At 44.0% G+C, this 25,442-nt stretch overlaps 1 protein-coding gene across 7 annotated transcripts in view; it reads left to right on the forward strand.

Annotated features, from left to right (window-relative positions):
- Nucleotides 1-25,442, forward strand: part of NEDD4L (NEDD4 like E3 ubiquitin protein ligase) — a 344,860-nt gene that overhangs the window by 153,645 nt on the left and 165,773 nt on the right. For all 7 annotated transcript variants that reach the window (XM_081945708.1, XM_081945710.1, XM_081945712.1 and 4 more), the window contains 2 exons: nt 21,582-21,663; nt 23,639-23,677. In XM_081945708.1, coding sequence (XP_081801834.1) covers nt 21,582-21,663; nt 23,639-23,677 — 121 coding nt within the window. The remainder of the gene's footprint in view (nt 1-21,581; nt 21,664-23,638; nt 23,678-25,442) is intronic.

The raw sequence follows: 25,442 nt of genomic DNA on the forward strand, positions 1-25,442 counted from the left end.
ACCCCTTTCTATTGTTTACAGGATTTGGAAAATACTTTATTTCTTTGCCCTTCTTAATTGATAATCTTGGATTTACCTTTCCTCTTTGTCCATGTTCTATGCTTCAACCCACCTGGCATTACGATTGAGCTTTTGACCGCTGGCTTTTGGCCAAATATTATATGTAGATTAGATTTGATCCTTGAGTCCAGCCAGGCTGTTAAGGTTTTTTTTTGCTTACAACCACTGTGAGTTCAGGAAATTGTAATCTGCAGTCCCAAAGTGAATGCTTAAAGGGAACAGGTTTCTGCACTAGGTACTTGGATAAACAACCTGGACTATTTTTATGCTGATAGATATCTGCACTCTTGAACATTTCAACACCCCTGTTTCTATTCTGGGAGAAGCCACACCCAGGAAGAAGGAAAAAAAGGACCAAATGTTTTCATTCTTTCTATTCAGAATGCTGGTTGGTCAGCACCTCTGTTAAGAAGACCATGCAGGATTATTGAAAGCCAAATGTCAATTCAGCATCATTCAAATTACAGGGGCATCATTTCTGAAAACTAGTAAACAGAATATCCAGTATGAATGAGGGATGGAAACATTTAGAAATCAGGATTCCAAGTGTGATTTTTCTGTTAATGAATTCAGTGGCTGTTGTAATGTCAGTTTTTCCAACTTTTAAACTATGGATCTCCAGCTTTGCCAACTTTGGCCACTTTACCCCTTGTGGACTTCAACTCCCAACAATTCTTGAGCCACTGGCAGGGGAATTATGGGAGTTGAAGTGCACAAGTCTTAAAGTTGCCAAGGTTGGAGTGCACTAATAGTGCACTATTGTTTAAATGCAGGACTCCATAAGCCCTTTCAATCAGACCAATCTTGAGGAGTATACAATTACAGGTAAAGGTTCCCCTTGCACATATGTGCTAGTCATTCCCGACTCTAGGGGGCGGTGCTCATCTCTGTTTCAAAGCTGAAGAGCCAGCGCTGTCCAAAGACATCTCCGTGGTCATGTCAGCATGACTAAACACCGAAGGCACATGGAACGTTGTTACCTTCCCACCAAAGGTGGTCCCTATTTTTCTACTTGTATTTTTTACGTGCTTTCGAATTGCTAGGGTGACAGAAGCTGGGACAAGTAACTGGAGCTCACCCCGCTACACGGCACAAGGGATTTGAACCGCTGAACTGCCAACCTTTCGATCGACACATTCAGTGTCTTAGCCACTGAGCCAACGCGTCCCATGGTATAATACAATTATACCAATCCATAATTTTGGTTTAAAATAAACAAAGAAAAATGTATCAGATCAGAAATAATAATAAGAAAGAAATTGAAAGATTATGGCATAAACTAGCTGTGATAGTTATCGAAACACTGGGTGCCCTATCAAACATTATTGGATGGCACTTAGAAAATCTGGGCATTGGCAAAATTTCCAACGGTCAATTGCAAAAGGCCACCGATTTTGTTTGGATCTGCACTTAAACTATGTCAATACATCATAACATCCTAGTTCTTGGGAATAATTTGATATGCATGAAAGCCAACACCAGCCAAAAACGAGCAGCTATGACTTCACATGTTTATATACCGTATTTTTCGAAGTATAAGACGCACCAAGGTTTTGAAGAGGCATTTTTTTAAAAAAAGGTAGGTAGGTAGAGGGATAGAGAAGGAGAGAAAGATAGGTATCTTATAGAAATACAGTAGGTAGGTAGGGAGAGGGAGAGAGTATAGGTAGGTAGGTAGAGGGATAGAGAGAGAGAAATAGAAAGAGACACAGAGAGAAAAATACAGTAGATAGGTAGAGAGAGAGTAAGAGAGAGAGAGTAGGTAGGTTGGTAGGTAGAGGGATAGAGGGAGAGAGATACAGTAGGGAGGGAGGGAGGGAGAGAGAGTAGGTAGATGTTTCCAGGTGTATTTATCCATGTGCTGGAGGAGGAAATCGCTGACAATCTGCAGCACCTAAGACTTTGTTTCTGCTGGCACAGCACTTGATCAATCTAATTCTCATCAATCAAAGAGCTTTCCAAAAGGAAAAAAAAAGTTTTTGCACTCTGCAAACCTCCCAAAAATGGCCTATTTTTCGCGAAAACGGCCCCTTTTTTTGTCAAAAAAAATGCACGGATAGCCTTATGGAGGCTTATAGAGTGCTGCTGGGGGTTGGGGGGGGGCAAAAAACGTCCTGTTTTTTGCTCATTTCTGCCCTCCCCAGCCCCCAGGAGCTCTCTGAAAGCCCCCATAAGGGTATGCACGGCCATTTTGGTGAAGGGGGCAGGGTTTCGGGAGGCAAAAAATGCTATATTCGATGTATAAGACGCGCCCAGATTTTCAGCCTCTTTTTTGAGGAAAAAAGGTGCATCTTATACTCCAAAAAAATACAGGTATATTATAAAATCTGAGCATACTGTTGATGTATTTTTAATATTATTGTTATAAAAATATATCTCCAAAACTATCATCATTAAAACTGAAAAGTTCAAAATAATTGGACTAACAACCAAAAACTATCAGTAGCACTTAGACTTATATACGGCTCCACAATGCTTTACAGCATTCTCTAAGCGGTTTACAAATGTGAGTATATTGCCCTCAAGTATTATACCGATCTCAGAAGGATGGAAGGCTGAGTCAAACTTGAGTTGATCAGGATTAAACGCCACAATTCACCACGCATAAACCAGGAATCTGGTCATTTTAAACATCATCATCATCATCATCATCACATCATTCTGCAAAAGAATACTCATAACAAGCCATCCTGAAGACTTGATAGGACAATCAAGTCTTTACAAACTTTCTAAAAGTTGGGAGATAGAGGGCCATTTGAACATCTGGAGAGATTTTATGGGTAGTCAATAATTAATTTATTGACCGTTCATAGTTACAACAGCACTGAAAAAAGTGATATGACTATTTTTACACTTATGACTGTTGTAGCATCCCCGTGGTTGTGTTATAAAATTTTGGGATGCTTGCCAACTGGCACGTATTTATGATGTTTGCAGTGTCCTGGGATAATGTGATCACCTTTTGCGACCTTCTGACAAGCAAAATCAACTGTGACTAGAAATGTCATAAAATGGGGCAAAATTCACTTAACCACTGTCTTGCTTAGCAACAAAAATGTTGGGCTCAATTGTGGTTAAGTTGAAAGACTACCTGTATTCCAGAAAGAGGGGAATTTACTAGAAAGTCATGCCTCTGTGAATGATTCTCTTAGTTGAGGGAACATGGAGAGCATGTGCTGTATTGGGTCTTATATTGCTGGGAGACCAGGATGCTTCAATAGTGGCCTTCAGCTCTTCTGCATTGTTCGGTCTCATGTCTCTCTTCTTTCTCTTGGCAATGCCCCATAGATTCTCTATGGGGTTCAGGTCAGGCGAGTTTGCTGGCCAATCAACAACAGTAATCCCACTGTCATTGAACCAGGTTTTGGTGCTTTTGGCAATGTGGGTAGCTGGAAAATGAAGTCAGCATCCCCATGAAGCTCGTCTGCGGAAGGAAGCATGAAGTGCTCCAAAATCTCCTGGTAGACGGCTGCATTGACTCTGGCCTTAATGAAGCACAATGGTCCAAAATCTTGTTGCTCAGTGGTCCAAAGTCCTCTTTTCTGATGAGAGCAACTTTTGCCAAAAGCACCAAAACCTGGTTCAATGACCGTGGGATTACTGTGCTTGATTGGCCTCTCCATTCTTCCTCCATACTCTGGGTCCTTGCTCTCATCAGAAAAGAGGACTTTGGACCACTGAGCAACAAGATTTTGGACCATTGTGCTTCATTAAGGCCAGAGTCAATGCAGCCGTCTACCAGGAGATTTTGGAGCACTCCATGCTTCCTTCCGCAGACGAGCTTTATGGGGATGCTGACTTCCTTTTCCAGCTGCCCACCAAAAGCACCAAAACCTGGTTCAATGACGGTGGGATTAGTGTGCTTGATTGGCCAGCAAACTCGCCTGACCTAAACCCCATAGAGAATCTATGGGGCATTGCCAAGAGAAAGATGAGAGACATGAGACCGAACAATGCAGAAGAGCTGAAGGCCGCTATTGAAGCATCCTGGTCTTCCATAATACCTCAGCAGTGCCTCAGGCTGATAGCTTCCATGCCATGCCACATTGAGGCAGTAATTGCTGCAAAAGGGGCCCAAACCAAGTACTGAGTACATCTGCATGCTTATACCTTTCAGAGGTCCGATATTGTTCTATGTACAATCCTTGTTTTATTGATTGCATGTGATATTCTAATTTTCTGAGATGGTGGATTTGGGGTTTTCATGAGCTGTACGCCATAATCATCACAATTATGACAAATCACGGCTTGAACTATCTTGCTTTGCATGTAATGAGTCTTATCTCATATATTAGTTTCACCTTTTAAGTTGCATTACTGAAATAAATGATCTTTTCCACGATATTCTAATTTTTCGAGTTTCACCTGTACACGCTGAGCAGCTTTAAATTGTTGGGCTGTTGTCAGCTTTGTGAGGTAGTTCAGACAAGAAGCACGCCCAGATGAACTAATTTTACTTCATTGTAAGGATACGTTAACAGGGTTTTGCAAGACTGAAAGTATTCCTCCCTCCCTTCTTTTTTTAGTCTCTGGAAAACTAGGGACGGTCCCTTCTGAAATGCTTCTCATGCTTTTCTATGATGGAATATTGTCCGGATTCCCAGAAAGCAGGGAGTGTATTCCATCAAATTTTCCCCCTGAGCTACGTCTTACCAGAAGGTTGCTTATGCTGCGGATCTTCCTCCTGTCTCCAAAGGTCCTGCCTACTTACCATTACAACCGTGGATAGGGGAAACTGTAGATTGGAAACTATACAGACAAGATCTGTATTGATAGGAAAGTCTAAGATTCAGAAATTAGCCCTAAGCCAATTAAGATGGAAGGAAGGGAGGTCTTATTGGATGAGGGGACCAAGAGGTTATCTCAGGGGTGGGCTGCCGGGGATTCACATGGCTTTGGGCGATCCTCTAGCTAGGATTCTAACCGGTTCGGCCAACCCCCAAATGCCACTCCTTGCTGGCTCTGCCACCCCATCCCACCCCTCCCCTCCCATGAGTCTCCACGTGGTCTGTTCATCATGCGAGGTACGTTCAGGGCCCAGGCAGAGGCTCGGAGAGGGTGAAAAACGGGCCTACTGGAAGTTCTGGAAGTCTGGAAATGGGCCGTTTCCAGCCTCTGGGGACCCTCCGGAGCCTAGGGGATCTGTTTTCGCCCTCCCAGAGGCTTGAAGAAAGCCTCCCGAGCCAGCGGAGAGCGAAAAATGGGCCTATTGGAAGTCTGGAAATGCCCCCACCACTGTGGTGCAGGAGGCCAACTACTCCACGCCTACCATGGCCCACCCAGCATTGGGGCAGCGAACCCATTGCTGGAACTTTTGAAGCCCAACTCTGGTTATCTTCCATCAGAAGCTAAAAAGTGTACTTTTCATTAACCCGCTTTCAAGATAAAACAGCATGACTACCCTTTGCCTGTGGAACTCCCAGTCGCAGTATTATAACCCTTTAACAGTTTCCACCAATCATAGCTCTGTCTTGAAAAAAACCTCAGTAACTTGGTTTTGTTATATGAGTGTGATGGGGTTAATATATTTCATAACTTTTTTCAGCGCGCAGTTAAAGTTCCTCTGAAACTTGTCGTTTCTATCATCATCATTGTCATTTATTATATGTGTACAATGATAACATTCTCCAGGAAGTCAGTCTATCTTTTTTTCCAAAAATAAACAGTATTAAAACAATAGGAAAATTATAGTGAGAGCACCACAGATTGTAACTGTTTCCAAATTCATTACCAAAAACCTGAAGTTCCAAAATGATTGAAGTGGTTCATAAAAAGCCTGGGAAAATGAAAGTATTCAACTGGTACCTTCCCCCAAAACAATGTAGACAACAGGGGTGCCTCTCTGTAGGATGGGATTCCCAACGGGATCCCCATCAAAAAGTTAGTTCTCTAGCTCAGGGCTGTCAAACTCAAGGCCCAAGGGCCGGATCCAGCCCACAGGGTGCCTAGATCTGACCCGCCGGGTTGCCCTGGGTACCTCTGCCAGCAAAAACAGAGCTCTGGAAATGGCCCTCCTGAGCTCCATTTTTGCTGGCAGAGGGTTGCAGGAGGCCATTGCAGCCAAAAACGGAGCTCGGGAGACCATTTTCGCTAGTAGAGCGCTTGGGCCACCACCGGCGCCCCCAACATGAGTGACATCAAGCTGTCCACAGCCACCGTGTCCATGCCTACCTGCCCCCCCAAGATCAAACCCAACCCTTATATAGCCCTCCATGAAATCGAGTTTGACACCCCTGTTCTAATTATTTTCTAAAAAGTCAAATTCATCTGGCTTGCCTCATTGGCCCTGGTTCCTGAAGGAGGATCTCACTTGCAGATTTTAGGTAAATTGCACTTTTGTTGCAGATCTACTAAATAAATATGGAAGCATATGGTTTTTCTAGAGAGCTTGACTCAAAGCATTTTAAGGCTTTATAGGCTTCACCTAAAATTGGGACTCAAAGCAGTGCGGCAGCGGTCAAAGTATGGACAACATGACGTCATCTCAAAGGTGCTTTTTCAAGAGGCAACTGGACTTCCTTGTTTTTCTTTGAAGACCTTTCACTTCTCATGCAAGAAGCTTCTTGGATGAGAAGCGAAACATCTTCAAAGAAAAACAAGAACGTCTAGTTGCCTCCTGAAAAAGTACTTTTGGGACAACCACGACCTGGATGACTGAGAATCTATGGACAAAATAAAGCCATATTGGTCAGTGGTGAACAATCCAATATCGCTGCCCTGTTTTGGAGTAATTGAAACATTAGGACCATTTTTGAAGCCTCACACTGTAGCATTGATACAGTAAGGCAGGGGTGTCCAAACGTGGGAACTTTAAGACTTGTGGACTTCAACTCCCAGAATTCCCCAGCCAGCCATGCTGTAAGGCTATCACTGTCTAGGTATATAGACCTGAAGTCTTGGCCAGGAAGGCCTTTGTACAACTGTGGGTTGTGCATCAGTTACACCCTTTCCTTGATCAACAGACCCTGCTCAGTAACCCACACCCTAATTGCCTCTCATTTTCACTTTGCAATACAGTCTATCTCAGGGGTGTCAAACAGCCAGCCGGATGTGTCACACTCAGGCCACACCCACCCTTGCTCCACAAAGGCAAAAAACGTTGTGATACATCACAATACGTCATGTGACGCAATCGAGTTTGACACCCGGGATCTACATGGAACTACCTTAAAAAGTACCATGTTTCCCTGAAAATAAGACAGGGACTTATTTTCTTTTCACCTTCAAAATATGGCTTGGGCCTTATTATTGGGGGGTGGGAGGCTTATTGTTTTGGGGTTGCTGGGCAGCTGCTCTCTTGCAAGCGGGCTCCCGAAGAGCCGGGCACAGGCTTAGGGGCAAATGGCTGTGTTGCGCTGTCGCAGCAGCGCAACACAGCAGCCAGGAGGTGACCACGCTCAGAAGCAGCTGCCCGCCAACCCCCCTTTCCAGTCAGGCAGAGTGCCACTCACTGACCCAGCAGTATCCCGAAGGCGCCAAGCCACACCAGCGTTTGTTCCCCCTGGCTCCCACGGCTTGGCGCCTTTGGGATACCCCTAGGTCGGTGAGTCTCACTCTGCCTGGCCGGAGGGGGGGGATGTCCAAGGAGCTTATTTTCAGGGGAGGGCTTATATTTTTTGCCACCCCAAAAATCTGGCATAGCCTTATTTTCAGGACACGTCATATTTTCGGGGAAACATGGTATCCGGAGGTTCAATTTTCTTGAAAATGTTTCATTCCACTTTGTTTTGTACAAGTCTAGATATTTGTACGCGTGTCACCTCACAGGAGCTGCATCGGTTGCTGATTTTCTTCCGAGTCCAATTAAAGATGCTGATGGTCATCCTTAAAAGCCTATATGACTCGGGGGGAAGGTTATTTGAAGGACCATCTCTCTTTTAGTTACATCTACCCGACCAACCAGAGTGGAGAGGGAAGGGATGTTACAGATCCCCTCCATGAAGAAGCTCTATGTAATGGAACTAAGAAGAAGTGGCTTCTCCATGGTGACTTTCTCCCTGTGGAACATCATTCACGCAGAGATAAAATTGACCCTTTTTGAAAGGCCTGGAAAGCATAGTTTTGCCTGTGGACTTATTTGGAGATCCAGGGTGATACAGAACCCATCAAGTGCTTTGTCTGACAGTTGCCGCCCAGAGTGTGTGGATGAGGGTTTATTGCAGGGGTGTCAAGCTCGATTTCACTGAGGGCTGCATCAGGGTTGTGTTTGACTTTGGGGGGGGGGCGGGCCGGGTGTGGCCAGAGTGGGCATGGCCAGCGCGATGTCACTCGTTTCAAGGGGAACCTGTGGCAGCCCGAGTGCTCTGCCAATGAAAACAGGCTATCACGCTCCATTTTCAGCTGCAACGGTTTCCTGCAACCCTCTGCCAGCGAAAATAGAGCTTGGGACAGCTCGTTTTTGCTGGCAGAGGCATTGCAGGCCGGTCCTTCCCTATTTCCAGGGTGGCCCCGCGGGCCAGATCTAACCATCCCGTGGTCCAGAACCAGCCCGCGGGCCTTGAGTTCGACACCTCTGGTTTATTGGGTTTTGTATTCGGGTTTTTATTTCTATAAGATGCCTGGAGTTGGGTGGCCAGATATATTTTCTTAATAATTAAATAAAAATAAAGAAAGGGAACAGGAAGGCTGGCTCTTGGCATTACACCAGGGGTGTCCCAACGTGGGAAGTTTAAGACTTGTGGACTTCAACTCCCAGAATTCCCCAGCCAGCATGGCTGGCTGGGGAATTCTGGGAGTTGAAGTCCACAAGTCTTAAAGTTCCCAAGTTTGGACACCCCTGCATTACACCCACTGTAGTAGGAGACCCAATTGTAGCTAGTGAGAAGGCTAAGATGAAAGTGACTTCGGATGATCTTGAAAGAAGATCATCAGCAACTTTCACTCTCTGGTTTTTGTTGTTTTAAGACTGATCCAAGAAGATAGATATGTTGTGGAGTGATTGCTTCAGAATCTCAGTTGTGGAGATTATTACTGGAGTAATTTGCTTAACAGCTGGGTCAATTATGTTGAGAGTGGAGCTCCCTTTGGCTAAGCAGTCTTATCTCAAACCAGCTTTCTTTCTATTGGGAACAATGTTATATAAGTGCTAATCATTTAGGAAACAGGAGATTGACTGGTTCATGCTGATGGGGAAGTTGCTTGCTTGCTAATGCAAATCTTCCAGGTGAATGCATTGATGGGGGAATGTGTCTTTGAGTTGTAAACTTGGATCTGACAAGCTCTAAAAATAGAATGTTCTTTAAAGCAACAGAGCAAATTAGTCACTGAACATTGCTGGTAGATTATAGTGGCAGGAGGCACGTTTACCTGGGTGATTATTTCCCAGGGCAGCTTTATTTGTACTCCTTTATTCTATTCCCAAGGGATGCGGTGGCTCAGTGGCTAAGACTTTGTCGATCAGAAAGGTCAGCAGTTTGGCGGTTCGAATCCCTAGCGCCGTGTAATGGAGTAAGCTCCCGTTACTTGTCTCAGCTTCTGCCAACCTAGCAGTTCGAAAGCACGTAAAAAATGCAAGTAGAAAAATAGGAACCACCTTTGGTGGGAAGGTAACAGCATTCCATGCGCCTTCGGCATTTAGTCATGTCGGCCACATGACCACGAAGACATCTTCGGACAGCACTGGCTTTGGTTTCGAAACAGAGATGAGCACCGCCCCCTAGAGTTGGGAACAACTATCATATATGTGTGAGGAGAACCTTTACCTTATTCCATTCCCATCATGAGGGGGGCCTGTAGAATTTGAATCATGTTCTGTACAAACCTTTCATTTTGTCTTTTGTTGCTCCTATTGCTCACGAAATCCCCAACAGTGGCCAACTGGCAACAAGGGACTTAAGGGTTTTTCCTTACTAGAATTCCACATTCTGGAATTATGTATAACTTGCCATAATTATGTAAAAAAAAAAAAGCCACAATTAGTAGGGGAAAAAAATCTCCTTCCACTGAATGGAAGGTAAATTTCCTTTCTGTCTTCTTAAGCACTGATTGGACCATTATTTCAATTCACTGCACTTTGGGGAATCAGCATTCTCCTTTCTATCTTTGGAACGTGCGTAAAATGCTCTCCTTGTGTTTTATCCATTCGTATCCTTTTTTGCATGTTTTCTTTCATAAATTCATGGCCCATCTGTTTCCACGTCAACCACTACTTAAACAAATCCTTACTGTCCTCTGGTCATTTCAATTTAAAGTAAGCTTTTTTGCGTGCACTGTATTTCAAGATACAGATTTTTATATACGCCTTGTGGTTTTATTTTAACTGTGGACACCTTGGTGTTCTCTGATCTTCGTTGTTTGCTTGCAGGGGTTTAGCAGACTTGTTAACACCTTCAGTCTTAGACTTACAAAAACATTTGCAAGCAAGCACTCAAATTCAGAGAGCACCAAGGGCTCCACAGTTCCACTGGGCTACAAATATTCTCTTCTATTGGTGTTTCTTTTTAAAGCGGAAAACTGTGGAGAATTTAAAAAGTGTACAACCTCATTGCATTACAAGGAGTCCTCGAGTTACTTCACAAAAATGGACCTGCAAAGGGTTTGGGATGCCTGCAAAGTGATCCTGGGGGCTGGGGAGAACAAAAACGAACGAAAAATGGGTCGTTTTTTGCTCATTTTTGCCCTCCCCCAGGAGCACTCTCCAAACCTCCCAAAGCCTATGCATGCCCTGTTTTTTGCAAAAAAAACGGGCCATTTTTTGCTCGTTTTTGCCCCCCAAACCCCAGGAGCACTTTGTAGGCCTCTCAAACTCTCTGCGTGCCATTTTTCACAAAAAAGAAGGCATGCAGAGGGTTTGGGAGGCCTGCAGAGTGCAAAAACTTTTTTTTTAAAAAAAAATTACCTCTTCAAAATCTTGGTGCGTTTTTTACTCTGAAAAATACCGTAACTTATTACCATTTTTCACACTTGTAGCATCACAATGGTGACATGATCAAAATTCAGATGCTTAGCAACTGACTCACATTTAAGATGGTTGCAGTGTCCTGGGGTCATACGTATGATCCCCCTTTACAGCCTTCTGACGATCAAAGTCAATGGGGAAGCCAGATTCACTCAACAACTGTGTTACTACCATAACAATTGCTGTGATTTCACTTAACACCTACGGCGAGAAAGATTGCAAAATGGGGCAAACGTCACTTAACTGTCTTAAGGAACATTAAAATTTTGGACTCCGTTGTGGTCATAAGCAGAGGACTACCCTTACTATTTAATATTTAATTTGGGAAGTATGAACTTGGTTGCTCCTTTAAAATACGGACTAAACAAATTCCCTGAACCTCATCTGTAATTGATGCATATGTAGATAAAAATAAATAATTTAAATGTAAATACATAAATAAAAAGAAACAGGTTGGTGCAGTGGGGCTAGCCTAGAAACCAGATGTGCTAGGCCTCCCATTTATATGAAAGCCAACTGGATGACTTTTCACCAGCCCCCCTCCTTATCTCTCATCCCAGGCCCATCTCACAGGGTTGTTAGTGTGTGAAAAAATAGTAAACAGGACTATTAGGTGTGTTTGCTGCCTTGAGATATATAAAAAGGCAGGATAAAAATTAAGATCAGTAATAATAAATCTATTTCTCATTATATCCATGAAGTCACTAAGGTTTGAGCTTGACTCAAACGAAAATAAATGTTACCATTTATTTATATTGGTGAGTTATAATAAGCAATTACAACGATGTCAAAATATATGTCTGGTTATACTTCAAAACCAAAACCAAAACAACACGCATTATTGTTTATTTGACTGTGTGCCAAGTCAATGTTGACTCTTAGTGACCATATAGATCAGGGGTGTCAAACTCAATTTTATTGAAGGCCGCATCAGGGTTGTGTTTGACCTTGAGGGGGCTGGTGTGTGTGTATGTGGCCAGCTTGACGTCACTCATGTCGTGACCTGTGGTGGCCCGAGCACTTTGCCGGTGAAAACAGGCTCCCAAGCTCCATTTTCGGCTTAGATGGCCTCCTGCAGCCCTCTGCCAGTGGAGATCAGGAAGGTCACACATGGTCTTCCTGAGCTCAGTTTTTGCTAGCAGAGGCACCGCGGGCCGATCCTTTGCTGTTTCCAGGATGATTCCGTGGGCCAGATCTAAGTACCCCATGGACCGGATCCATCCAGCAGACCTTGAGTTTAACGCCCCTGATATAGAAAGAGTTTCTCCATTATGATCTTTCTGTTAGCGTTCTAAATACCATGCAGAATTAAATCATTGTCCAAGGCAAAGTTATCCTTAAAGGTCCAATTTATTCGTACAGGCAAGTTAGCACGTCTATGGAATTCCAACACTGATTTTCTTCTTGGAATTCCACCCAGTTGGAAGTTCATGATCTATCCCCACATCCCATAATCCATCATATGTTCCAATCATCATCTTCCACGCTGGCATCTACACCCCTCTGCTTCCGGTCAGGTGTCGAGGTGCGGAGACAAAAGATGACCTTGGCTTCTATAAAAGAATGTCAACAATACATTCCACAATCCTACTCCTTTCTATTCCCCCCTCCCAACTACTACACTAATGAAACAGCATAGGAAATTATAAGAAAGTGTGGCAGGCCAAAGATCCTAAAAAGAACATAACTACAGGCCTGACACTTTCCCTATTCTGGTCTTTAAGGTTTCCCAACAGTGCACCCATTGCCATTGTAACTGAGTCCTTCCACCTTGCTGCTGGTCATTCTCTTCTTCTCGTCCCTTTCACCTTTCCCAGCAGTAGAGCCTTTTCCAGAGAACTAAGTTTTCACATAATATGCAGGGGTGGGATTCAGCCGGTTCATTCAGATTCGCACGAACCGGTAGTTCTGGCGATCATTTGGCCCCACCCACCTGCCCCTGCGCTAGTCTGTTTCATATTTCCTTTGTCTGAAACCCAGCTGAGAGGCGCAGCAGAGCGGATTGCCACCAGTTGTTTTACTCCCCGGAACTGCAGTAGAAGGTGCCGTATTTTTCGGAGTATAAGATGCACCAAGATTTTGAAGAGACAAATTTTAAAAAAAGTTTTTGCACTTTACAGACCTCCCAAAAACGGCCTGTTTTTCATGAAAACGGGCCCGGTTTTTGTCACAAAAAGAGCATGCATAGCCTTTAGGAGGCTTATAGAGTTTGGGGGGGGGGGGCGAAAACGAGCAAAAAACTGCCTGGTTTCCACTCATTTTTGCCTTTCCTGGCCCCCAGGAGCACTCTGGAAGCCTCCTAAAGGCTATGCATGACCATTTGTGCGACCGGGGGGGGGGGCATTCAGGAGGCCATTGTATTCAGTGTACCGTATTTATTCAAGTATAACGCGCACACGTGTATAACACGCACTCCCTAATTTTTGATTAAAAATCGGTATAAAATTTTGTTTCACACCAAGCATTGTAATTGGCAAAAATCCTGGAGACCCCCCTCCCCACGTCATCCCTTCCACCAGCCCTCACGGCCACAGGTTGCTCACCTCCCCCGTTCTTGTAACACAGGTAGGGAAAGGGCCACACGTTGCCTAGCCCCACAGCGAAGCCCACGCAGGACATGATGAAATCCATCTGCCGGGTCCAAGTCTCTCTCTCGCGGGGCGGCAAGGCCAGGGTCGGCTTGCAGGAGTCCACGGCCTCCCCTTTGCTCCCGACTGAGGCTCCTTGGCACATGGCGGCTGCGGGGGGTCCCGTCTTTTTGTCCTGCGGTTCGACCAAGACGCTGTAGATGCTGCTGCCGCCGCCGCCGCCACCGCCACCTCCGCTCTCCAACGAAGCCCCCTTGGCCATGGTGCCTGGGGGGATTCCCGAGTCCCGGTCGCCCCCTTCCAGACGGATCGAGATCCTGCCGACTGGAGGAAGAGGGTGAGAGGCGGGTCCTGTGAACGGCGGCAGAAGCGGCGGTGATACTCGCAACTCAGCTGCCTGCCGCCTTTCCCCTCCTTTGTCTCCCAGCCGGGGCGGCCCGCCACCGAGTTGCAACTATTGCCCGGCTGGGAGACAAGGGGGCTTCGTCGGAGAGCGGAGGCGGCGATACTCGCAACTCAGCTGCCTGCCGCCTTTCCCCTCCTTTGTCTCTCAGCCGGGGCGGCCCGCCACCGAGTTGCGACTATTGCCCGGCGGTGGGCCGCCCCGGCTGGGAGACAAAGGAGAGGAAAGGCGGCAGGCAGCTGAGTTGTGAGTATCGCCGCCGCCGCCGCCTCCACTCTCCGACGAAGCCCCCTTGGCCATGGTGCCTGGGGGGATTCCCGAGTCCCGGTCGCCCCCTTCCAGACGGATCGAGATCCTGCCGACTGGAGGAAGAGGGTGAGAGGCGGGTCCTGTGAACGGCGGCAGCAGCGGCGGCGATACTCGCAACTCAGCTGCCTGCCGCCTTTCCCCTCCTTTGTCTCCCAGCCGGGGCGGCCCGCCGCCGAGTTGCAACTATTGCCTGGCTGGGAGGCAAGGGGGCTTCATCGGAGAGCGGAGGCGGTGGCGGTGATACTCGCAACTCAGCTGCCTGCCGCCTTTCCCCTCTTTTGTCTCCCAGCCGGGGCGGCCCGCCGCCGAGTTGTGACTGTTGCCCGGCGGCGGGCCGCCCCGGCTGGGAGACAAAGGAGGGGAAAGGCGGCAGGCAGCTGAGTTGCGAGTATCGCCGCCGCTGCTGCCGCCGTTCACAGGACCCGCCTCTCACCCTCTTCCTCCAGTCGGCAGGATCTCGATCCGTCTGGCAGGGGGCGACCGGGACTCGGGAATCCCCCCATGCACCATGGCCAAGGGGGCTTCGTCGGAGAGCGGAGGTGGTGGCGGCGGCAGCAGCAGCATCTACAGCGTCTTGGTCGAACCGCAGGACAAAAAGACGGGACCCCCCGCAGCCGCCATGTGCCAAGGAGCCTCAGTTGGGAGGATCGTTGCCGCCGCTGCTCTTCCTCCAGTCGGCAGGATCGAATGCTTCAGGGGCTACCATGCCAAGTAAATTTTCCCCAGCCGCCACTGCCACCCCACCCCAGCCCTCGTTTATAACGCGCACCCACACTTTGATTCCTTTTTTTGGTACAAAATTTTGCGCATTATACTCGAATAAATACGGTATAAGACGCACCCAGATTTTCACCCTCTTTTTTGAGGAAAAAAGGTGCGTCTTGTACTCCGAAAAATACGGTATGTTTTAGAGCTGTTTTCAAATGGACTGTGCGTGTGTGCGCGTGTGCGCACCCGCAAAGTGAACCAGTCGGTTGAATCCCACTACTGATAGTATGTCTAAAGTTGAATAATTTGAGCCTGGTCATCTGTGCCTCCAGCGAGAACTCTGGATTGATTTGTTTGATGTTTGTTTTCTTGGCTGTCCACAGCATTTCTCGGGAGTCTTCTGCAACACCAAAGTTCAAAAGCATAAATATTCTTTCTTTCCTCCCTCAAAGTCCACACATGCATTGTAGCGGTTAAAATAAACGGCAGAGGAGGTTTTACTTAAACATACAAGGAACTTGGACTTTATGCAGCCAAGTTAGTCTCTTACGCTCTGAAATCAGCCATGGAACAAAAAATAATCTTAAAGGTTCATTCTTCAGAAGACTTGGGAAACTAGACTGTTGCTCTTTGATAGTCCTGCTTGAGGAAATGTTTTCCACGTTGTACTGGGCTAGTGGCAGCTTTCTGCCTATACTCTGGCATTAAGTAGGATTTGTGATCCTCCTGCGATCATCACTTAAACAGGTCCAGGCCCCAAAATAATTTATTTTGCTACTTTTCAGTGGCAATAAATCCTTTCCATGGAAATAGGTTATGCAGTGACTAAACCTCTTCAGATGGTGTACAGTAAAAGTTAGAAATGGTAGTGACTAAAACACAATTTTATCGGGGAATTTTACAAGGGGAAGCCCAATCCATCTGGAGGACACCATGTTGAGGAAAGTTGGGTAGAACTGTGAAGTTTTACGGTCATCTACAGAAATCTGCAGTGGGGCCAATCTTCGTGCCTACCAATCTAGCTCACAGAATTATTAGGAGGAGGAGAAAGCAGCATGCATATTTTTTTGGGGGGGGGGGTCGCGATGGTAAATATTTGATGGATGAAGACCATACATTCAAAGGCAGTGGTGAAGAATGAGATATTCTAATTCAATGGTGTTAAACTCAAGGCCCATGGGCTGGGTTTGGCCCACAGGGCACTTATATCTGGCCCGCGAGGCCACCCCGGAAACAGCAAAGCTCAGGGGGGCGAGGTGCACGGGGGCCCTCTGACCTCCGTTTTTGCTGGCAAGGGGCTATTGAAATAAACTAAAAACAAAACAAAAGGAGAAATGTTTTTCCTTTTGCGTTTGAACATGCAAGAAGGGGCAGGAAAGGAGAAAGGGAAAGAGGAAAGACAAAGAAAAAGAAGGAAAATGGGAAGAGAGAAAGGAAGAAAAAATAGGGAAAGAGGGTAAGGAAGAAGAAAGGAGAATGAAGAGGAAAGGAAAAAGAAGAGAAGGAAGGAAGGAAGGAAGGAAGGAAGGAAGGAAGGAAGGAAGGAAGGAAGGAAGGAAGGAAGGAAGGAAGGAGATTATAATGAGAGTGAGGGAGGCCTCAGCACGTGGCCACCACCAGTGCCCCCTCTAATACAAGTGGCCATGCCTACCATGCCCATCCCCAGCCACACAACCAGAGCCATCTGAAGTCAAACACAACCCTGATGCGGCCCTCAATGAAATCAAGTTTGACACCCCTGTTCTAACTCATGAAGCCTCCTTTAATTCAATCATTTGAACAGAATCAGGTTTTTAAGAGAACCTACTAAATTTGCAGAGTCAAGTTGTTTTATTATTAAAAATTGAAGTCCTTTCTTTCATCTCCTATATATTTCACTCTCTCAACCCAAATCACCTGACAAGGTGGTTGTTATGGGAAAAATAGGAGGAGGAAGGAGTACGGTGTGTGTTCACCATCGTGAATTATTTATATGTAATAAAAGCAGGATATAAATAAATAAAAGATTAAAAAAATACTTTTTCATGGAGGAAAATGTGTGCATTTAAATTAACTAAGGAATATGCAGCAGAATTGTCTGTTAATTTCCAAAATCAGTAATGCTGAAATCATGCAATATTTCAGTGTTATGGTTACAAAATTATCATAAAATATTCCTGCTGTTCCTGAAATTTAAAATGCAGTGCAGAAACTTTCCAAATATGAAGTATAGCTGTAATTTGATGCCAAGTAGCTTCAGTCAGCAATAAGAATTTGGAAAGGGGAAAACACCTATTTTGAAACTATTAAATATAGTCTTTGTGTGCAAGTATTGCACTTTCTAATAACTCATCTGTTTTGCCGCTACTTTTTTTGTTTGTTATTGTTGCTGTTCTCAAATTGAAATTATAGAAATTCAAGAGAATGAAATCAATCAGCTTGCTTGTGAGATTTAAAGAGCTGAGCAGCAACTTGGCCTGGCAGCAAGTATAAATTTGATAAATAAAACATAACTTAAAAAATCATTCCAGCTATTTAAAGTGCCATGTGTTCAGATGTACTCAGTCTGGAACAGCTAAGCGTTTTAATGTACATGTGGCAACTAAGAGGTCAACCATAATTCTGTAAGATCCACCAATGCCAAGCCAAAATAAACTATTTTTTTTAGGGTTGCTTTTAAGGATGAGATCAGATACGGAACCCGCAAGTTTGTTTTAAAATTGCAGCTTAATGGTAGTCAAAACATCTGGTGAAGAAAAGAAAACAAGAAAAGTTTGCTGTAAGAAACTTTTTCCCTTGAACATGATTTTATATATTTAAAATTTGGGAACTTGCTAAACCTCAGTTATAAATATATATGAAAACAGATTTTCTTTTAATGGGGGAAGCTCCATAAAATGCTTATTTAATGACTGGCAGTTCAGTTAGCAGTCTTAGATCAATTCATTCATCCTACATGATACTTAAACTATCCATATTGATGGATTTTTCCTTAACTTTTCTGTGCCTTCTGCACAAGACGAACTGCAAATCAGCACAGATAAGTCACCGTTACATAACTATTTAAATATACTTGTATGTTAGTCATAGCCCGGTGTTTGAAACTTACATAACTTTGAGATAAAGGGATGCTGATTAAGAGGATATTTTTTTCCCAGCATTAAGAGAAGCCTCTTTAAAACACATATTTTATTTATTTATTTAATCAAATGTACATGACTGGCCATCTTGTACAAGGTGACTCTGGGTGGCATACAACAAAACCAACCATTTAAAATTGAATATAAGAACCAATTAAGGCAATTAAATAATCAACATAAGTACAGTCAAGATTGTGAGCGGGTTAATTAAAATCTCATATGCATTTAACCAGTGCAAGGGCTCTATCCCATCAGGGGTTCCGCAAATCTGATTGGGGGGGGGGGGAACATACTTTGAAGGTTTTCCAGAAGGCCATAAGGGTTAATTGAGGCTGATCTCACTTCAGGGGGATGATCTTCTAGAGCAGGGGTGTCAAACTCAATTTTATTCAGGGCTGCATCAGGATTGTGTTTGACCTTGGGGGGTCATGGTTGGTGTGTCCAGCTCAACATCACTCGTATTAGGGGAGCCTGTAGTGGCCTGAGTGCTCTGCCAGCGAAAACAGACACCATGAAAAGAAAATCTCGAGCCAGAAATGTTGGACTCGGTTCATCCGTCAAGTCAAGTGCAGAATCTTGAATGAATTATTTAGGCCCACTTCAATATCATTTAAGGCCTGGCATCATGATAAGAGATATCCATCTTTCTGATGGCCATCAACCACTGACAACAAAGTCCACCCATTTTACAATTGTGAAGATCGAGAAACTCTTATCCATTTAATTGGTGGAAGGGGGCAGAATTTGAAGTATTGGCTTAAAGGTTTTTTGTTTTTTTTTTGATGTTGAGGTCCAAGATTCATGCCATGATGGTCAAAGAAGCACAGGAGAAGTTGGAACTACTGGAGTTGAAGATCAGCTTCAACCATACAGATAATACAAATCCTGTGGCAGATACTAACTTGGATCAAAGATCTTGTCCCAAGATGGAAGAATAAATGAGTCAAACTTTGCCCATCATCTTCATAGCATTATATGTGATGAGTTAGCCCAAATGGACTCTGTGCTTTGAGAAGCAAGCATCATCATTCATTCTTCTTAACATAGAAGAATTTTAAGATAATCAGGACAGGAACATCCAGCTAACAGCTTTGTTCACCCACCATCATACCAAGCTATTCAAAGAAGATCATAAATTAATCATCCAATGAATGTGTCATCTAATGGATGATGAGATATGACCAGTTATGACTGATTGGGTTCAGATGTAGTCCAGATTTTATTTAGCGTGTTGTGTAAACTTAGCCAGGAATGATTTATTCAGTAAATTGTGATTAAAGGTAGCATGATGTGTAAACCCAGTAACCATGTTTAATTGTTCCCATTTTGTTACTGGGATCTTTTTGCTTACAAACTACTTTTCTGCTCGTTGCAAATACTTCAAACTCTGGACTTCTGTAGCAACAAAACTGTAGCGCAGAGGTCCCCAAACTTGGCAACTTTAAGACTTAAGACCAGAATTTTGGGAGTTGAAGTCCACAAGTCTTAAAGTTGCCAAGTTTGAAGACCTCTGCTGTAGAGCGTGAAAATAGAAATAACAAATACACTTCTTGATTTCTAGCTACGGCACTGCTATGTAGAAAGCCAAGGGGGAAGTAAATATATTCTGTGAGTTAGAGTCGTGTTTCTGAGCTGATGTCATCCTGTCAATCGATGGAAATTAAATCCCAGGGGTGCCATTTTTTCTCTCCTTCTCTCCAAATGTGTCAGCTTCTCTTTAAATCCTGCCTGCCAAGCGGGCTCCCTGCTTTGTAAGAAAAGTCAAACCAGAGGTCTGCTGGGTAATATATTAGAATGGCTTTACAAAGGAACAAAAACTGTATTTTAGGAAGCTTTCCAGAACATCGCTTGGTGAGAGAATTTCAGAGCTGAGAACAAGATTCTCTGGAATGCTGGGATGAATTGAAGTAGATGCCTCTCTGTAACACAAAAGGCAGCCAATTGGATTTGTTAGTTGTGAGAAAATTAAAAATTGTTCTCATGCATTATGGAGAAGAGCAGGTCGAAGTTGATTAATAACCCCATCAAAATCTGGAAGTGTTAATGGGGATTGTTATAAAAAGGTCCAAGTTGCGAAGAGAGTAACTTGTCAAATATGAAAAATACAGTACAATTCCAACGAGCGGAAATCCTTAACAGGGAAAGATCCAACTTGAACTAAAGAGGAATTTCCTGTGAGAACTACCCTGTTTCCCTGAAAATAAGACTTCCCTGGATAATAAGCCCAATCGGACTTTTGTGCGCATGCACTAAAATAAGCCCTCCCCTGAAAATAAGCCCTCCCTGAAAATATTGCAACACAGCAGTAGCCATGAGGTGATCACACTCGCCGCCTCCTGCGCCTCAAAAATAATAGGACCTCCCCAAAGGAGGCCAAGCACTTATTTCAGGGAAACACGGGTATTAAGCAATGGAACAGCTAAACTTATGGTGTTCCCTCACTGGAGGTTTTCAACAATAGTTTAGATAGCCGTTTGACAGAATCATATTTATTTACTTATGAAATTTATATGATGCCCATCTCACTATCAAGTGACTCTGGGCAGCTTACAATCTGATAAAACAATATTATTAAAGGTTAAACAGTAGAAGAGTAAATACCGTGTTTCCCCAAAAATAAGACAGGGTCTTATTTTCTTTTGACCCCCAAAATAAGCACTTGGCCTTGTTTTCGGGGGAGGTCTTATTATTTTTGAGGAGCAGGAGGCGGCAAGTGTGATCACCTCGTGGCTGCTGCTGTGTTGCAATATTTTCAGGGAGGGCTTATTTTGGGGGGAGGGCTTATTTTAGCACATGCACTCAAAAGCCCTATTGGGCTTATTATCCGAGGAGGTCTTATTTTCGGGGAAACAGGGTATGAGGTTAACATTGGCAGAAAAACAGCTAAGATAGATAGTGGAGCGGAGTTGGGGTCTTCTGTTTAATCCAGTAACCACCTCCAGGATGACTTCCATCCAGGCCAATCAGTAGAGGCCTACATATGCATCAAATTTTTGTGATGCATGAGGTGAAGGGTGGCTGAGGCTAGTAAACATTTTCAGTTATGTCACCTAGTCTCTAGAAATTAGGGAGACTTTCAGTAGTGGACTTCCAGAAGCTAGAAAAAGCTGAAACTCTTCCAGAGGATCTCTGGATGTGATCTTTACCTTCATCATTTGGTCTTCAAGGTGATTTTTGCTATTACTTATTGATGTTGGTTTGACTTGTTGAGTTGTTCTGCGCTCTGATGTTAAGGAGAGAGTCATAGAGAATTTTTTAAATGGCGTGCCTACATGTGTGTGAGTTACTGATGTTTTTTCATGCTTGTTTTTAATTTTCATTAGGGCAGATGTTTTATTTTATTTTATTTTATTTTCTTGCAAGCCTTGGGGAATTGAACTGGTTTCAACAGTACAATACAAATTTCATAAGTATACAAATACAACAGCTTGACAATAAGTCGTCTTAGGAAATTACATTATGTAATGTAATGTTAACAGCAGGTTTCTCTGTTGCAGTGATCCTTACGTGAAACTTTCGTTGTATGTAGCAGATGAAAACCGAGAACTTGCCCTGGTGCAAACAAAAACCATTAAAAAAGTAAGTAGAAGTAATAAGCACACATTTAAAAACCAGTATTTCTCATGTGTTTCAAAAAGAGCAGTTATTTCTAGCCTGGGAGCCAGTCTGGTCTAGTGGTTAAAGCCAGGATATCATGAATTCCAGGCCTGCCTTAGGCATGAAAGCTGGCTGGGTGACTTTGGATCAGTCATGCTCTCTCAGCCCAATGCACGTCACAAGTTTGCTGTTGTAGGGAAAATAGGAAGAAGAAGGAGTATCAGATATGTTGGCCACCTTGAATTATTTATAAAACTAATAAAGATAGGATATAAATAAATAATAAAAATACCCAAGAATTCCATAAAGCTAGAATCACCTTTGGAAAACTCTTATTATAAGCCCGCCAGCTGGTCTGCTAGACTTCGATGATCATTTGTGGAATTGAACAGAAAATCTTGGCTGCAATGTTTAGAATTTTCAGAAACCCAGAGGGGCAGTAGGTGGCACAAAAGTGTTTCATGTATCTTTGCTGCCATCTGGTGGTGCTTGGAACTTTTGCGTCAGTCTAAATCTGGCGGCCTTAGCAAGGCCCTTGTAGTAGATGCTCACTAAAAATATTCCATTGGCATGGTGTGAGAAAAGTATCAATGATTCAGAACCTATTATTTCAATCTCAGCCAAAGAGAACATGTAACATTAGTTCTGGTAGAACATCACTGAATATTAAGTTATTAATACAATTATTAATAGTCTAAGACTCTAGGTTCAAGATGAAGGGACACGGTGGCTCAGTGGCTAAGATGCTGAGGTTGTCGATCAGAAAGATCGGCAGTTCGGCGGTTCGAATCCCACGTAATGGAGTGAGCTCCCGTTTCTTGTCCCAGCTTTACCCTAGCAGTTTGAAAGCATGTAAAAATGCAAGTAGAAAAATAGGAACCACCTTTGGTGGGAAGGTAACAGCGTTCCGTACACCTTCGGCGTTTTGTCATGCTGGCCACATGACCACAGAGACGCCTTCAGACAGCGCTGGCTCTTTGGCTTTAAAACGGAGATGAGCCCCGCCCCCTAGAGTCAGGAACGACTAGCACATATGTGAGAGGGGAACTTTTACCTTTAAGTAAATATATGAAAAGATGCTTTGCTCCATTTCTCCTGCACACCAGAAAGAAAGCATTAATGAATATTAGGGCTTTGTTAATGTTGGTATTCTCTTTCTCAGGTTAAATACCAAACCTAGTTTATCAGGTTTGTTTGTTCTGTTCCCGGTCTTTAAAAATGAATAAAGGATTGTCACTTCACAAGAATGATCATTTGCCCAATTTCTTTTTATTCTTTTCCTCATGATGCTGTTGCTATTTGGGGGAAAAATATAAATTGAGATATTTTTCATGCTTTTAAAAAAATCTCTGTGTCCCCACTCCCCCTTTGGCTTATACCGTTACAAAAAAGGTTTTTCTTCTAAGCTCTCTCAGGTACTCCCAATGTGTTAATTGATAGATCAATTAAATAAGATGATTGAACCATATTTTGAAATGTATCACTTGGTATTCCTTTCCTTTTTTAAGAGTAAAGAGTATAAATTATACTTGCGTAAATAATAACGTGAGTGGGAGCAATCATTCTACTGGCATATTCTTCATCGTATCCTCCAGTAACTTCCCCAGTGACACGCTGAAGAATTTTTAATAATGAAATATTTAACTCTCTTTATTAAGACATCTCTGCCCAGGTCATCCCTGATCAGCTCCCATTGTGTAGTTCCTAATAATAGTGGCTTCTATTTCTGGTTTATCCCACTTCACATGGCCTCCCACAAGTAGTTTGCTTGGCAAATGAATTTGAAGCCTTTTGATAACAATGTCTTTATTCCTGACGAAAGCTGTGCCAGTGATTTTCCTTCCCTCCTCCCTCTCTCTGTTCTGTTGTAATGCACCACAAATTGCACTGTATGTTTGCAGCATTTTCTAAAGGATTGTGTTACTAAAATTTCCACCTCTTTTTTTTTTCCTTACAGACTCTCAATCCGAAATGGAACGAGGAATTTTATTTTAGAGTAAGTTTTGGTTTTAAGAAGTTTTACTCTACGTTGAATACTTGTATACCATTAATTTGCCAAGAAAACCAACCCAAGAGTTTTGTTGTCTGTTTAGATCTGTTTTGATCTAGGCTTCCTTAACAAGCATGAAGCAGAGTATTGGTCCAGGCAAAACCTCTTTTATTTACACGACTGTGAATTCCTTTCATTCACAATCAGCAAGGCTTGGCAAACAGTCTGTCAGAGGAATATTTATCAACACGAACCTTATCTTGCTTGGCAAGCTGCCAGATAACTAGGTTCCAAATGCAGGGCAAGGCAACATTTGGCACAGAGTCTCTTATAGTCACAAACAGAACTTTCCACTCTTAAAATGACTGAATGAACGAATTGTTTCTTGCGTAAGCCCACTCCCCATTCGCTCCTCTTCTGTTTCCTATGGGAGGGGCCAATCACCTCCAAGGTGTGCTTTTACTCTTAAGTCGACCCTGCTTTCTTAGTTGTTCTTGTCTTCTGGCAGCTCTGCGCATGTGCACACTGGGAACAGGCTCCAGCTGTTCTTCTGCCTCACTGCTGTGTAACTCCCTCTCTGCCTCCGACACAGAGCCCTCGTCTGAGCTGTCCTCAGCCCCCAGGACTGGCCCCTGTTCCTGGCCCACGGGCCATCAGTTTGACAGGCCTGGTTTAGCCAGAATGTTATAGCTTCCCCATTTTCTTAGTTGCCTTAGTTTTAATTGGAGCAAAGGGATGAAGAAAAGATAAGCAGATAGAGGTAGAGAAAAAAACTAGAAAAAAAGGTAACCATGTTTGGTTAAAAAGAACCAGATCCTAATGTCCAAGTTGCTATTTAGGTCGTTGAACCAGGTTTTAAGAAGTCAAAAACTGCTAGATTAGTGCTTCTTCTTCTTTTTATGTACAGAGAGAACTAAAAATTGTATGTGTGCCTGAGAAAAAGACCCAGACTTTAACCCAGGGGTAGGCTTCAAAATTTTTAGCAAGGGGTTCTCTGCCCGGTTGCTGGGTGGGCGTGGCCATGGTAGGACTCCTGCATTATGGGGGGGGCATTTTTGCCCTCCTCGGGCTCCAGAGGCTTTCCTCAAGCCTAAGGGAGGGCAAAAATGGCTTTCCCAGGCTCCGGAGGCCCTCTGGAGACAAGAAACAGACCCATTTCCAGCCTTTCCCAAATTTTCGGTAGGCCTGTTTTTCGCCCTCCCTGGGCCTCTGTGCACACCCTGCACTTACCTGCATCCAAAATGGGCCGCATGGGGACTTCTGGGAGGAGTGGGGCGGGATGGGCGGGGCCAACCAGGAGTGGGATTTGGAGGTTTTCCGAACTGCACAGAATATTAGCTAGAGGTTCTCCCGAACCCCCAGCAGCCCACCCCTGCTTTAACCAGATCTAAAGTTCCAAATCTTTAACTAGATCAGGGGTGTCCAAAGTTGGCAACTTTAAGACTTGTGGACTTCAACTCCCAGAATTCCCCAGCCAGCAGAGCTGGCTGGGGAATTCTGGGAGTTGAAGTCCACAAGTCTTAAAGTTGCCAACTTTGGACACCCCTGAACTAGATCTTCCAGATTTGTTATGTCTCACCTTTGAGCCACTTTCTGGTTAATCATAGACTGATCTCTCAAAAACGTATACAAGCAAGGTTGAGTACATTGTTAGAGATTCTTCAGAAGGGATGCCTACTCTTGGGTGACGGACAGGAAGACTTGTATCTTACAAAGATGCAAGAGTTTTGGCAACACAGCGTGCTACACGTGTCCGTTTGATGATAGTCAA

The sequence above is a fragment of the Natrix helvetica genome, assembly GCF_964273705.1.
Source record: "Natrix helvetica genome assembly, chromosome: 2".
Classification (NCBI taxonomy): domain Eukaryota; kingdom Metazoa; phylum Chordata; class Lepidosauria; order Squamata; family Natricidae; genus Natrix; species Natrix helvetica.